The sequence below is a fragment of the Hyperolius riggenbachi genome, chromosome 1 (genome assembly GCF_040937935.1).
Source record: "Hyperolius riggenbachi isolate aHypRig1 chromosome 1, aHypRig1.pri, whole genome shotgun sequence".
NCBI lineage: Eukaryota > Metazoa > Chordata > Amphibia > Anura > Hyperoliidae > Hyperolius > Hyperolius riggenbachi.
In genome coordinates this window covers 120,918,135-120,931,145 of record NC_090646.1, presented here as the reverse complement: position 1 = coordinate 120,931,145, position 13,011 = coordinate 120,918,135, and the positions used below count along the sequence as shown (strand labels likewise).

The 13,011-nt window shown below is 43.1% G+C and overlaps 1 protein-coding gene across 1 annotated transcript in view; it reads right to left on the bottom strand.

The window, feature by feature from the left end:
• Positions 1–414: 414 nt before the first annotated feature.
• The window catches only part of KLF3 (KLF transcription factor 3), a 90,067-nt gene continuing 77,470 nt past the window's right edge, over positions 415–13,011 (bottom strand). Inside the window, exons 5-6 of the mRNA XM_068278452.1 lie at positions 3,634–3,794; positions 415–1,427 (exon numbers count right to left, since the gene is read on the bottom strand). Coding sequence (XP_068134553.1) covers positions 1,246–1,427; positions 3,634–3,794 — 343 coding nt within the window. The 3' untranslated portion in view covers positions 415–1,245. The remainder of the gene's footprint in view (positions 1,428–3,633; positions 3,795–13,011) is intronic.

The window sequence follows — 13,011 nt, the reverse complement described above, 5'->3', positions numbered from 1 at the left end:
AGTAGGATTGTTTATGTTAAAACAATAGTGGACGGTAATGCATTTAAAATGCATAGAGAATAACAATTACAAAAAAAAAAAAAATAAATAAAATAAAAAAAAACCCAGAAAAACCTAATGTGCGGCGAAAAAAAGGATATAGATCATTTAGGTGTGATAGGTAAAGTTATTGGGGAATTAATGGGAAGAGCTTGAGATGTGAGAAAAAACTTGTGCCAAGAAAGTGATTACGGTAAAGCTCTAGAAACCCCTATCAAGCCAAAGGTATGGGGTAAGACTGTAAAACAAAATTGGGTAGAGTCCTCATATGTCAGTTTTTACTTTTTATGTATGAAGATAACAAATTTATGTTGCGTCATATATTGCACATAGGGGGAAAAAAAAGATATTCATAATATAATCCTTCTGTACAAATTATTTATTTTAAAAATATATACTTTTAATATTATTCAAGTACATTGCACGTCATAATACATGGCATAGACAAAATTGTAAATCTTATGAGTAGGTAGATACATATGTAGAATACAAAGAGCTATTTAAAGGAAAAAAAAATAAAGTGTAGCGTCAAATTGATTCTTGATTAAGGCAAAAGACCGGTCCATGACAAACATCCAAATAATTGCACTTTGTTAAAACAATAAACTATTCAAAAATTGCATCAATTTGGTGCTTGCGTCTTCCATTTTGTTTCGTGTCCTCCATGTTTCTTTTTTTCTCTCTCCAAAGAGGGTTTTTTTTTTGCTTTCAGACATCACAGCGTAAAATAGGAACACCAGACAAGAAATATTACACCATTCAATGACAATTTTGTACTTTTTTCTTTTTTTTTTAATAGTGGACAACAGAAAAAATAAAAACAAGAATAATTTCTTTTTAGCACTAACAAGTGTGAGGAATGTGGCAAGATGAAGCAGACTAGGTATTGTGTTGGTAATTAAATACAGGTATTATAAGTTATTTCTTATAGATATATGGCTTGCAAGTACAAGTGAAGCAGTACATTGTCCGTTTTTAATCTTCTATTTCCTGAGGTGTCATTAAAGGGCAGGAAGTTACTGCTTAGCCTCCATGTTTAAAAAAAGAAAAAAAAAAGTTCACATTCTTAGGTCTGACCCGTGGCAAGTACAACGAGGTTAAGAGAACATCATCTACTGACCCTGTGGAATTGTAGACTTGTGATTCAGACCAGCTGAATCCAGAAGTTGCTGTTAAAAAAAAAAAAAATTACAAAAAGTTTTCCTCTCAGACAAGCATGTGTCTCTTTCTGTGAAGGGCAAGGTGGTCCGAGCGGGAAAAGCTGCGATCACAGTCTGGGCACTGAAATGGTTTGATTCCAGTGTGTTTACGGAAATGCCGAGTCAGTTCGTCAGAGCGGGCAAACTTCCACGTGCATCCTTCCCATGTGCACTGATAAGGCTTTTCCCCTGCAGAAGAGAACAGGAAGAACATGTAAGTGTACGGAGGAGTAGATCAGTGCAAAGAACGGACGTCTCCTTCATGCACAACAATAAAACTGGGAAAAAATAGCTCAAGTCAAAAGCTAACCGGGATAAATAACACACATCTAAGCAGTTTTCAATTGTTCTAGAAAAACTTAATGCCTAAAAATGTGAACTAACCGCCCAGGACGGTCATGTAAATACACAGCTTAACAGATTTAAAGGATAACTGAAGTGAGACTGATATGGAGGCTGACATTTATTTTCTTTTAAACAATACCAGTTGCCTGGCTAGCCTTCTGATTCCCTGCCTCTAATACGTGTAGCCATAGACCCTGAACAATCATGCAGCATAACAGGGGCTTGATTCACAAAAGAGTGCCAACTTAGTTAGCACGCCTAAAAGCCCCTTAGCGCGCCTAAAGCCCTTTAGGACACGCAAAGTTTCGTGCTAAGTGAGCGCGCGCAAAGTTCAGCGCTGCGCGCAAACATCGCACCAGGTGCGACTACGACGACGCACTGGGTGCCCTTAAAACGTTGCAACGGGTGCGCCCAAAACAGTACGAGGTTTCGGGCGCACACGGTGCAACGTTTTAGAGGCACCCGGTGCGGGCGGCGGTTCGCGTGCCGCGCTAGACTTTGCGCACGATCAATAAAAGCTTTGGGCGTGCTAACTGCTTAGCACCATATTTTGCATGCCCAAAGCTTTTAGGCATGCTAACTGAGTTAGCACCCTTTTGTGAATTGAGCCCCAGGTGTTTCTTACATTATTGTCAGATCTGACATGATTAGCTGCGTGCTTGTTTCAAGTGTGTGATTCAGACAGACACTACTGCAGCCAAATAGATCAGCAGTGTTGCCAGGAAACTAGTATTGTGTAAAAGGAAATATATATGGCAGCCTCCATATTCTTCTCACTTCAGTTGTCCTTTAAGCAATGAGGTATTGGAAGAGAACATGGTTGTATAAAGCAAATGCGTCCCCTTGGATGCATTGGTGACATAAATGGGAGGCTCCTATCCTGTGATCTAGTTTGGCGCCTTTGGCACGGTGGTCATGTGAGCTTTGTGTGACCTCACATGAGCATCATGGCAGAGTCCAATATAAGTAGAGTGTGAGGATGGGGGCAGCCAAAGCGTTGTCATGTCATAGAGGGGGAAGGCAATAGGGGTGAGGAAAGGGGTGGGCAATCCTATCATTACATGTAATTGTTATAATTAGATCCTGCAATTGTTGCCTGCAAGTGCTGCAGAAGGATCCTGAAGGTTCAGGTCATGGAGTCTCTCGCTATGGCCCAGTGCACACCGAGCAGTTTTAGGAGCGATCCGCCAACCGCATTCGCCTATGAAAACGCTTGGCTAATGTATTTCAATGGGATGGTGCACACCAGCGGTTTGAGTATTCTAGCAAACCGCAAACGTGCCTCCTGCTGCACATTTGCGGTTTGCAGAAGCGTTTCAGCCTCAATGTAAAGTATAGGAAAAAAGCAAACCGCTCTGGAAAACTCTAGATCAGAGCGGTTTTCCAGGCGTTTTTGTTACAGAAGCTGTTCAGTAACAGCTTTTACGGTAACAGCATTTGTAATCTGCTACACAAAAACGCTCCCAAAAAAGCTAGGCATGTTTAGAAAACGTCTCTAAACATGCCTAGAATCGCTCTGAAATCAGCTCCAAAACCGCTAGTGTTTTGAGGATCTGCTAGCGGTTTTGGTGTGCACTGGGCCTTAGTCTCTAGATGTACCTTGAGCAAAGGGATGGCCATGAGTGGCTTTTTATATCCTTACCCAACCTGGAATGCTCAAATAAAGGCGGTAAAAGAGGAGGCCACTATGCTGGAAGGGAGGGGGGCAGGGGGTTGGGGGAAGTAATCAAGGTGCGCTTATCAAACTATTGAGCTTCCAGTGGGCAAACAATTGAAAACCATCACTGTAGTCATGTGTCCCGTATTCAAAGCTTTGCGATATGGTTTTAGGGCATTTTGTTTAGTAACTGTGGGCCATTCAGCCTATAAGGGGAGCTGAGGCTATCCTCTGCATCCAGACAAACACCCAGGGACAAGCTATTCTAGGCCCTTTTGGTTTTGATGAGATGGAAGAGGGAATACATTTACGCAGCCCAAGTCAGGTCATCTATAATCTGGCATTCAGAGGTCACTGTGTAAAGTTAAGCTATGCTGGCACATGAGTGCTCACCTGTGTGCGTTCTTCGATGTGCCTTTAAGTGGGAACTTTTTGTGTAAACTTTGTTGCAGCCATCATAATCACATCTGTGTATCCTCCTCTTCCTCTGCGTCTCCGGAGACTCGGGGGGCAATGGCCGCTTTCCTGGATGTACTATAACCGATGGGTGGTGTCTGGAAAAAACAGAGCAAAAGAAGATTTAAATAAAGTGCATCAACTAGGATAACCTAAATAAAACTCACAGATAACACTGGATAATGCAGTTAGTGAAGACGAGTACGGTAAGTAGGTTTGAATCACACACTGCCTGGCGGTGACCTGGGAGGCCTGACAGGTGGAGACGGCTGCACAGATTTCCAATAGATTTTCTGCCGAAATCTATTGGAACAAATGTATGTAGATGTGGGGCAGCAATAGATCCCTCCTGATCAGATTCTCTCAGAGAGGGATCTATCTGATCGAATCTGCTGCTTCTTCGCCCAATGTATGGGCATCTTTACTGCGTACTGGAATCCAGATCTCACTAATGACTGTGCTTTTTAAAGGGAAATGTAGCATCCACAAATAAAAAAAATAGCCTAAAAATAGTCGTCAACCCCCCCCCCTTTTTTTATTTTTGCAATCCCCCCCCCCCTTTTTTTGTAAAATAGATGCCTTTATGCCCCGATTTTGTTTTTAACATGGTCTGTGTGCCCTTACTGAACTGTGCAGTGCCAACAGAAGTGTGCGGTCTTATTTTTTTTATCAACAGTAACAAGCTTATCTCAAAATACAAATAACAGACTTCCCATTACAGATAAGGTAAAGACACTATGACCAGAAGGTAAACAACTGCCGCGCCCCCCCCCCCCCCCCTCAGTGATGGAAGCCTGTTATCTAGGTGAGGTTTGCTGTGGGAGGGACAGTAATCTGTAAAATAAGCAGTAAGTTAACACTGAGCTGGGTTGAAAAAAAAAGAAAAGGGCAAAAGTGATGTCACGTTTGGCATCACAGAGAGAATAATTAAAGATGGAAACCATCAGAAACATTCTTTTTTTTTCATATCATTTTTCTCTTAAAATCCGACAGTAAACACTAAAAACAATAGGATAGGAACAGTAAGCTAAATAAATGATTTCATATTGGATGATTTATTTTATTTTTTTTCAGTAAATTTGTAGTTTCATCCCACTTTATCTTCAGAAATGTTTCCATATTCACCCAGGATCTAATAGCTAGAAGGTAAAGAGAGGATAGAGGAAGCCCCAGGTAAGTATAAAACTGCTCCACTCCGTCTTCAGTCTCCCAGCGGCGATTGCCGCTAGGAGACTGTTAGACGCCAAAACCGCTGTGTATTTACATTGTACAGTGATCAATGGAAGCGCTGTACTTGGGAGAGCCGCGTCACTCTGCTGTCCCCCTAGGAGGCTCAGAGAGTGATCGGCTCTCATAGGCTGATGTCTCAGAGCCGATCGCTGGGATTGGCTGCCGAGGGGAGGGAGGGTAGGAAATTAATTAAATAAATAAAAATGCACAAATTTATTTAAAAAAAATGACAAACAAATAAAAATAAATAAACACAGGAGCAGCGATCAGAGCCCACCAGAAAAGGGGGGAAATCACTTGTGTGCGGAGTTGTGCGGCCCTGCAGTGAGCCCTTAAAGCTGCAGTGCTCTGAATTGTAAACAATAGGATGGTCATTAGAGGGGTGTGAACCTACGGTCCTTAAGTGGTTAAATTCACACAGAAACAACAATGATGCTGGAAGTTCTGCAATAAAAATGAATAAGAACTTTAACAGCAAAGTGATTTTCTTTTTTTTAAATCTGTAATAGATAGTATGCGTATTATTTTGTAGGCAAAAACTGCAGTCAGTGTTGCGCTGTCACACGGCGGCCTCAGGACACAAACCACAAGTACAATCTAGAAAGACCGCAAACCTAACACCTCTGTATACACTACACATCATCACAATAAGAGGGCTGTGGTTACATGCTGTGATGCAGGCAACCATAGCAACCGCTGAACAACATGTCAACTCAATTCTGCATCCCACGCCTGCATAATGTTACAGCTGAGCCTATGTATTCCTACATCTCACACGCCTTCATGTAAACAATCACACTGGTATGGTAGTTTTACATTTATTTAAGTATTTATATAGCGCCAACATATTACGCAGCTCTGTACATAGTATATTGTCTTGTCACTAACTGTACCTCAGAGGGGCTCACAATCTAATCACTACCATAATCATGTGTATGTATGTATCGTGTAGTGCATGTATCATAGTCTAGGGCCAATTTAGGGGGGAGCCATTTAACTGATCTGAATGTTTTTTGGTATGTGGGAGGAAACCACAGTGCCCAGAGGAAACCCACGCAGACATGGGGAGAACATACAAACTCCTTGCAGATGTTGACCTAGCTGGGATACGAATCAGGGACCCATCGCTGCAAGGCTAACCACTATGCCACCGTGCTGCCCACGATTCTAAGTAGAATTTGTGATTAAATATGGATGCAGCTATACCTGATCATTATCTCATTGCAAATGTGACAAACAAGGGCGTACATGACTGAAAACAATAGACTCATGTTCAGCCTACTACAGTTTCCAGGTACTTGGAGAGCTTGGGGTTGATTCACTACATTTTGATAAAGTTGGTATGCACGGTGGACAAGGTATTGGTGGAGGGCTGATGTCCTGGAGCTGGAGGAGGAAGAGTGGACTAAAAGGAATCTGGGGTCTATCTAATTTCAACAAAATAAAAGCGAATACACCTTAAATTCATTTATAGGCTATATTATACACCCCATTGGCTTGCAGAGATGTATACTGGTGGAGATGACAGATGACCAGGCCCTACCTGCTCACATAAATCCTGGTAGTGAAACTCAATTTCTGCTGAAATCTGTTGAGCATTGAATAAACAGCAAACGTTGTACTGCTCAATGCAATGATATGGGCTATCAATCCTCCCCAGCTCCTGCCCCCCCCCCCCCAGCACAGAGATCTTCCAACATGTCTAAACAGACCTTAAAGTAGATCCGAGATGAAATTTTACTCATTGCATAATTGTGTTCCTTTCCTATTGTTTATAGGGCATTCCTCAAGCCAAATACTTTTTTGTTTTAATACTCTAAATTCCCTATAAAATAAACAAGCCTCACCCACAGCTTTTCAAAGAGCCAAGGCATTTTCAGACAGTAGCAAGGACTCAAGGGAGCTCAGTCTGGGCAGGAGGAGGGGGAGGTATTACTAGCCAGAGATTTCAGAGGCAGAGGGGAGGAGGGAGAATTAGGTTTTTTTTCACAGGCTGAGTGCTGAAGATGCAGATAAGCTTGCCTGTGTGTATTCTATTCTATGGAGCTGCACTCCCCATCAGATAAAATCTTTGCAAGATGCTGCACACACAGATGCTGTACACACTCAAAAGATCATTATGTGCAAAAGATCTGTTCATGCAAAAGATCCATTCCTGCAAAATGCATTCATAGTCTATAATATCTGCAGATCCTCATACACACCTTGTTTAACAGACTTCACCTGCATATCTGGCAATCATCTGCAGATCTGAAAATCCATCCTGGTGGATCTGATCTGCAGATGATCTGCAGATAATTGTCTGTTAAACAAGGTGTGTATGAGGATCTGCAGATATCATAGACTATGAATGCATTTTGCAGGAATGGATCTTTTCCAGATAATGATCTTTTGAGCGTGTACGGGCATCTTTGTGTGCAGCATCTTGCAAAGATTTTATTTGATGGGGAGTGCAGCTCCATAGAATAGACTGTGTAGAGTATGGCTCTCCTACTACATGGAAGGGGGTAAAATTGGTCTGTGATCTTGCCTTTTCCAAAGACTTTTATCTCAAGTGTGTATGAAGCATAATGTTCACAAACAACATGGCTGTTGTCATTGTATCACAGGAAGACATAATCCTATTCTATTAAAGCTTTTTGCAGCTAGATTTAGATCTAAACTTTAGATATATAGACAAGTTACTTGTTGTAGTTAGTTTTTCATCTCAGATCTGCTTTAAATCAATAAACTGCTCAAAATCGATCAGTAATGAATGGTTTGGATAGGTTAGGACAATAGATGACATCAGAGTGGAACAATGGATATAAAGTACTGTATATAGGAGGTCTGCACTGAGTTCTTCAGCCGTAGCTGAGCTGTAGGAGATATAGACTCGGTAAAAAAAAAAAGCTCTGGGTACAAAACAGGCCATTTAGTGCCTATGTGGGAGTTTATTATTTTTCAATAATTAACAAGGCAATCTTCTTTCCCACGCAAACCAGCTCACGATTGCAAAATTTTGCTGTGGTTCAGTTTGCTTTCAGTACGTTTGTTTACATGTGTCATTTCCTACTAAAGTAATCTGAAACAGCTTTTCCCCCCTTCTCACTGAATTTAACAAACAAAAATAAAAAATCTTGGTTTTACACAGAAGAGTTCTGCAATCCCTATTCATTGGATGAAATATTTGTTATTGTCTCAGTCACTCCTTTTCAGGGCAATTAAGAGTTTCCTGTTGTGCATTGCCAATAGGAGGGTGCGGTCCCTGCTTTGTGACTGGCGTCAATTCCTAAAAGTAGAGTTCAGCCTGAGAGCCCCACCCACTGAAAGCCTTAAAAATTGGCTCCTCACATCGAAAACACGATTGCCACACCACAGGTAGAATAAACGGATGACTGAATGTACATTCCTCAGCGCCTTCTCATCTATTTCCTTGTACTAACCCAGTTTCAGCTACATTTAAATATTACAACAAAATCCTTCGGTAAGAAAACAAAACCTCTGAACAGGAAAGTACTTTTCTCTTTTTTCCTTTTCCCCAGCATACGGTCAATAGAATAATGCAAAATTCCAGACACCTGAACTTGTCTAAATAGGAACTGCTACAAAATGTATGAATTATTTCCATAACCTGCTGGGCTATGTTTAAAATGTTAAAGAGCACCTGTTTCAAGTATCCACGTGAAAGAAGCAGAAGCTCCATTCTGTAACGGAATTAAAGTGAACCGGAAGTGAGAGTGATATAAAGGCTGCCATATTTGTTTCCATTTAAACAATACCAGTTGCCTGGCAGCCCTGCTGATCTCTTTGGCTGCAGTAGTGTCTGAATAACACCAGTAACAAGTATGCAGCTAATCTTGTCAGTTCTGAGAATGTCAGGAACACCTGATCTGCTGCATGCTTGTTCAGGGTCTATGGCTGAAAGTATTAGAGGCAGAGGATCAGCAGGGCTGCCAGGCAACTGGTATTGCTTAAAAGGAAATAAATATGGCAGTCTCCATATAACTTATGTTAAGTTCACTTTAAGGCTTCTTTCACACTAAGACATTGCGTTAGGTGCTACGTTAAGGTCGCAATAACGTGCACCTAACGCAACGCATGGTGGTGGTGGCAGAGGACGTTAGCAAAGAGCCGCGTTAAACGGCTCTTTGATGTGTCCGTGATGCGTACTATAGTACGCATGCGCTGGTGGAGACCACGTGAGCAGAACACTCCGCATCACGTGGTACCGGTACCGCCAGTGACATCAGCACAGTGCAGTGAATATTAATTAGCCATGTGGCTAATCACTGTGCCTGTGCAAGCAGGCTAACGCGGCAAAGCCGCTCTAACGCCGTAGCATGCTGCACTTTAGATTGATGTGCAGCGTTACAATGTAACGCAACGTGGGCACTGTGAACAGCCCATTGCAGTTACATTGCTGTGCGTTGGGGAGCGTTACAGGCTGCACTAACGTGCGCCTGTAACGTCTCACTGTTAAAGCAGCCTAGAGGGAACCTGACATGAAAGCTGCCATATTGATCTTTTTGGTTTGGTCTGATTCAGATACCTGCCATAACATATGGTTTGTATGCTTATTCCGGGACTACTGAGAGTGTATTGGATGCGGGGATTTGTCAGCAAAACATGGATTTTTTGCTCAATATTCAGATAAGCCTGCCTCTGTGTAATGTTTACAAACAACATGGCTGCTGTCGTATCACAGGAAGAAATAATCATATTCTATTAAAGGCGTTTGCAGCTAGATTTGCTGTGTAAACTATCTAATCTTTAGATAAGATATATAGACAAGTTATACAAGTTACAGTTAGTAAGACATAGTTAGTTTTTCATCTCGGATCCGCTTTAAGGAGAAAGTTCTACTAGAATGGAACGGGGGCTGTGCTGCCCTGAGCTCTGTGCTACTTCTTGTAAAAAATATAAATAGGCTTTGAAATGGGTCCTTCCCTCTCCCTAATAATGATGCATATAAAAATAAAAAGTGTTTTGTTTAAGATTGATTAGAAATACCTTTATTTTTAGGAAAACTGCTGCTTCTCCATGAAGATCACTAAGGAGTGGGAGGTAAGACCCCGCTCACTGCCCTTCTCAATCAGGACGTGGGAGGGCATTGAGGCGAACCCCCACTCCACCCTCCTCCCACAGGGGGTCAATGAAGGTGATGAATTTGGACCACTCGGCTCTAGTATTCTGTAAACAAGAGCCACATTGTCATTGGGGGCTACAAGAAGCAGGGATGGTCACATGACTGCCAATGCTTTCCAAAAAATAAAATGTTTTTCCAATAATTTTTAAACACCGTATCATTACTATAGTGGAGGGAGGAGGGACCCATTGCATTTCTATAGCATTCAGCTAGACAAGGGCTTTAAAATAAGAGTAGGGATTCAAATTCTTCAGTCTCCAGCCAGCCCCTCCATCTCTGAGGGGGCATATATGGTGGCAATAGGTGGTCCTGCACCCAGTGACACAGCACTGCTTCTTGCAGAGTCTGGGGGCAGGCAAGGTTTTGGCTGTCATTACTGACACAATTAAGTGGACCTGCTAAAGGATCCCAGATATAGCGCTTACACAATGATTCTCTATGGGATAGTTCATATCTAATGGTGCCCATACACGATACAATAAAAACGTTCGATTTTCCCGTTTATTCGATCTAAGTGATCGAATCGAATGAAAGTTGAAAATATTTTTTTTCGATCAAGAAATTCAAAAGATTATCCTGTTTTTTCAAGAAAAATCTGATCAGACATGCTGGAAAAATCTTTGTATTCGATCTAACGGTATAATCAAGCTAAATTATCTAATCGGAAAAAAATGGAAAATTGTACCATGTATGGTTCGTTTCCGATCCGTGTAGATAAGCGGTGCTTGAGCCATTTTTGAGGCTATTTCACCTTAATAGAGGGTATAGGAAAAACGCTAAGCGCTTTGCGGAGCGATTGCGTTTTTAAGAATAAATACATTGTATGTATTCTTCTCCGGATCAAAGAGTTTACTTCCTGACTTGCGTCAGGGAGTGAATTACCGAAACGCTTGGGAAAACTGCGTCGGAAACCGGTAACCACAAAAAAGAATCGCCCACCCAAGTGCTGGGAACAGAGAAAGAAAAAAACGGCTCAAAATAAGCCCACCGTGGACGGACGCGCGAGCCGAACGCATTGTCATTTAGACAGGTAGTGAATCCACTGCCTGTCAGCCTTTTGAATAAACACTGCTTAATTAAAATGCAGCGATAAACAACACTTTATAAATTCCGCTTTCACACTGCCACTAACTTCTTGTAATGTTTATAAAACCAGTTAAAGATAAAATCTAAGGTAAAATTCACAAATTCAGTGTGCTGGCATTCATCTGCTCCTGGTGCTGTACTAGCATTCATCAGCCCCTGGTACTGTGCTAATACTCTCCAACCCCTGGTACTGTGCCAATACTCTCCAACCCCTGGCACTGTGCTAATACTCTCCAACCCCTGGTACTGTGCCAATACTCTCCAACCCCTGGTACTGTGCCAATACTCTCCAACCCCTGGTACTGTGCTAATACTCTCCAACCCCTGGTACTGTGCCAATACTCTCCAACCCCTGGTACTGTGCCAATACTCTCCAACCCCTGGTACTGTGCCAATACTCTCCAACCCCTGGTACTGTGCTAATACTCTCCAACCCCTGGTACTGTGCTAATACTCTCCAACCCCTGGTACTGTGCCAATACTCTCCAGCCCCTGGTACTGTGCTAATACTCTCCAGCCCCTGGTACTGTGTTAATACTCTCCAGCCCCTGGTACTGTGCTAATACTCTCCAACCCCTGGCATTGTGCTAATACTCTCCAGCCCCTGGAACTGTGCTAATACTCTCCAACCCCTGGCACTGTGCTAATACTCTCCAACCTCTGGTACTGTGCTAATACTCTCCAACCCCTGGTACTGTGCTAATACTCTCCAACCCCTGGAACTGTGCTAATACTCTCCAACCCCTGGCACTGTGCTAATACTCTCCAACCCCTGGCACTGTGCTAATACTCTCCAACCCCTGGCACTGTGCTAATACTCTCCAACCCCTGGCACTGTGCTAATACTCTCCAACCCCTGGCACTGTGCTAATACTCTCCAGCCCCTGGTACTGTGCTAATACTCTCCAGACCCTGGTACTGTGCTAATACTCTCCAACCCCTGGTACTGTGCTAATACTCTCCAACCCCTGGTACTGTGCTAATACTCTCCAGCCCCTGGTACTGTGCTAATACTCTCCAGCCCCTGGTACTGTGCTAATACTCTCCAGCCCCTGGTACTGTGCTAATACTCTCCAGCCCCTGGTACTGTGCTAATACTCTCCAACCCCTGGTACTGTGCTAATACTCTCCAACCCCTGGTACTGTGCTAATACTCTCCAACCCCTGGTACTGTGCTAATACTCTCCAACGCCTGGCACTGTGCTAATACTCTCCAACCCCTGGTACTGTGCTAATACTCTCCAACCCCTGGTACTGTGCTAATACTCTCCAACCCCTGGTACTGTGCTAATACTCTCCGACCCCTGGTACTGTGCTAATACTCTCCAACCCCTGGCACTGTGCTAATACTCTCCAACCCCTGGCACTGTGCTAATACTCTCCAACCCCTGGCACTGTGCTAATACTCTCCAACCCCTGGCACTGTGCTAATACTCTTGAACCCCTGGTACTGTGCTAATACTCTCCAGCCCCTGGTACTGTGCTAATACTCTCCAGTCCCTGGTACTGTGCTAATACTTTCCAGCCCCTGGTACTGTGCTAATACTCTCCAGCCCCTGGTACTGTGTTAATACTCTCCAGCCCCTGGTACTGTGCCAATACTCTCCAACCCCTGGTACTGTGCCAATACTCTCTAACCCCTGGTACTGTGCTAATACTCTCCAACCCCTGGCATTGTGCTAATACTCTCCAGCCCCTGGAACTGTGCTAATACTCTCCAACCCCTGGTACTGTGCTAATACTCTCCAACACCTGGAACTGTGCTAATACTCTCCAACCCCTGGCATTGTGCTAATACTCTCCAGCCCCTGGAACTGTGCTAATACTCTCCAACCCCTGGTACTGTGCTAATACTCTCCAACCCCTGGAAC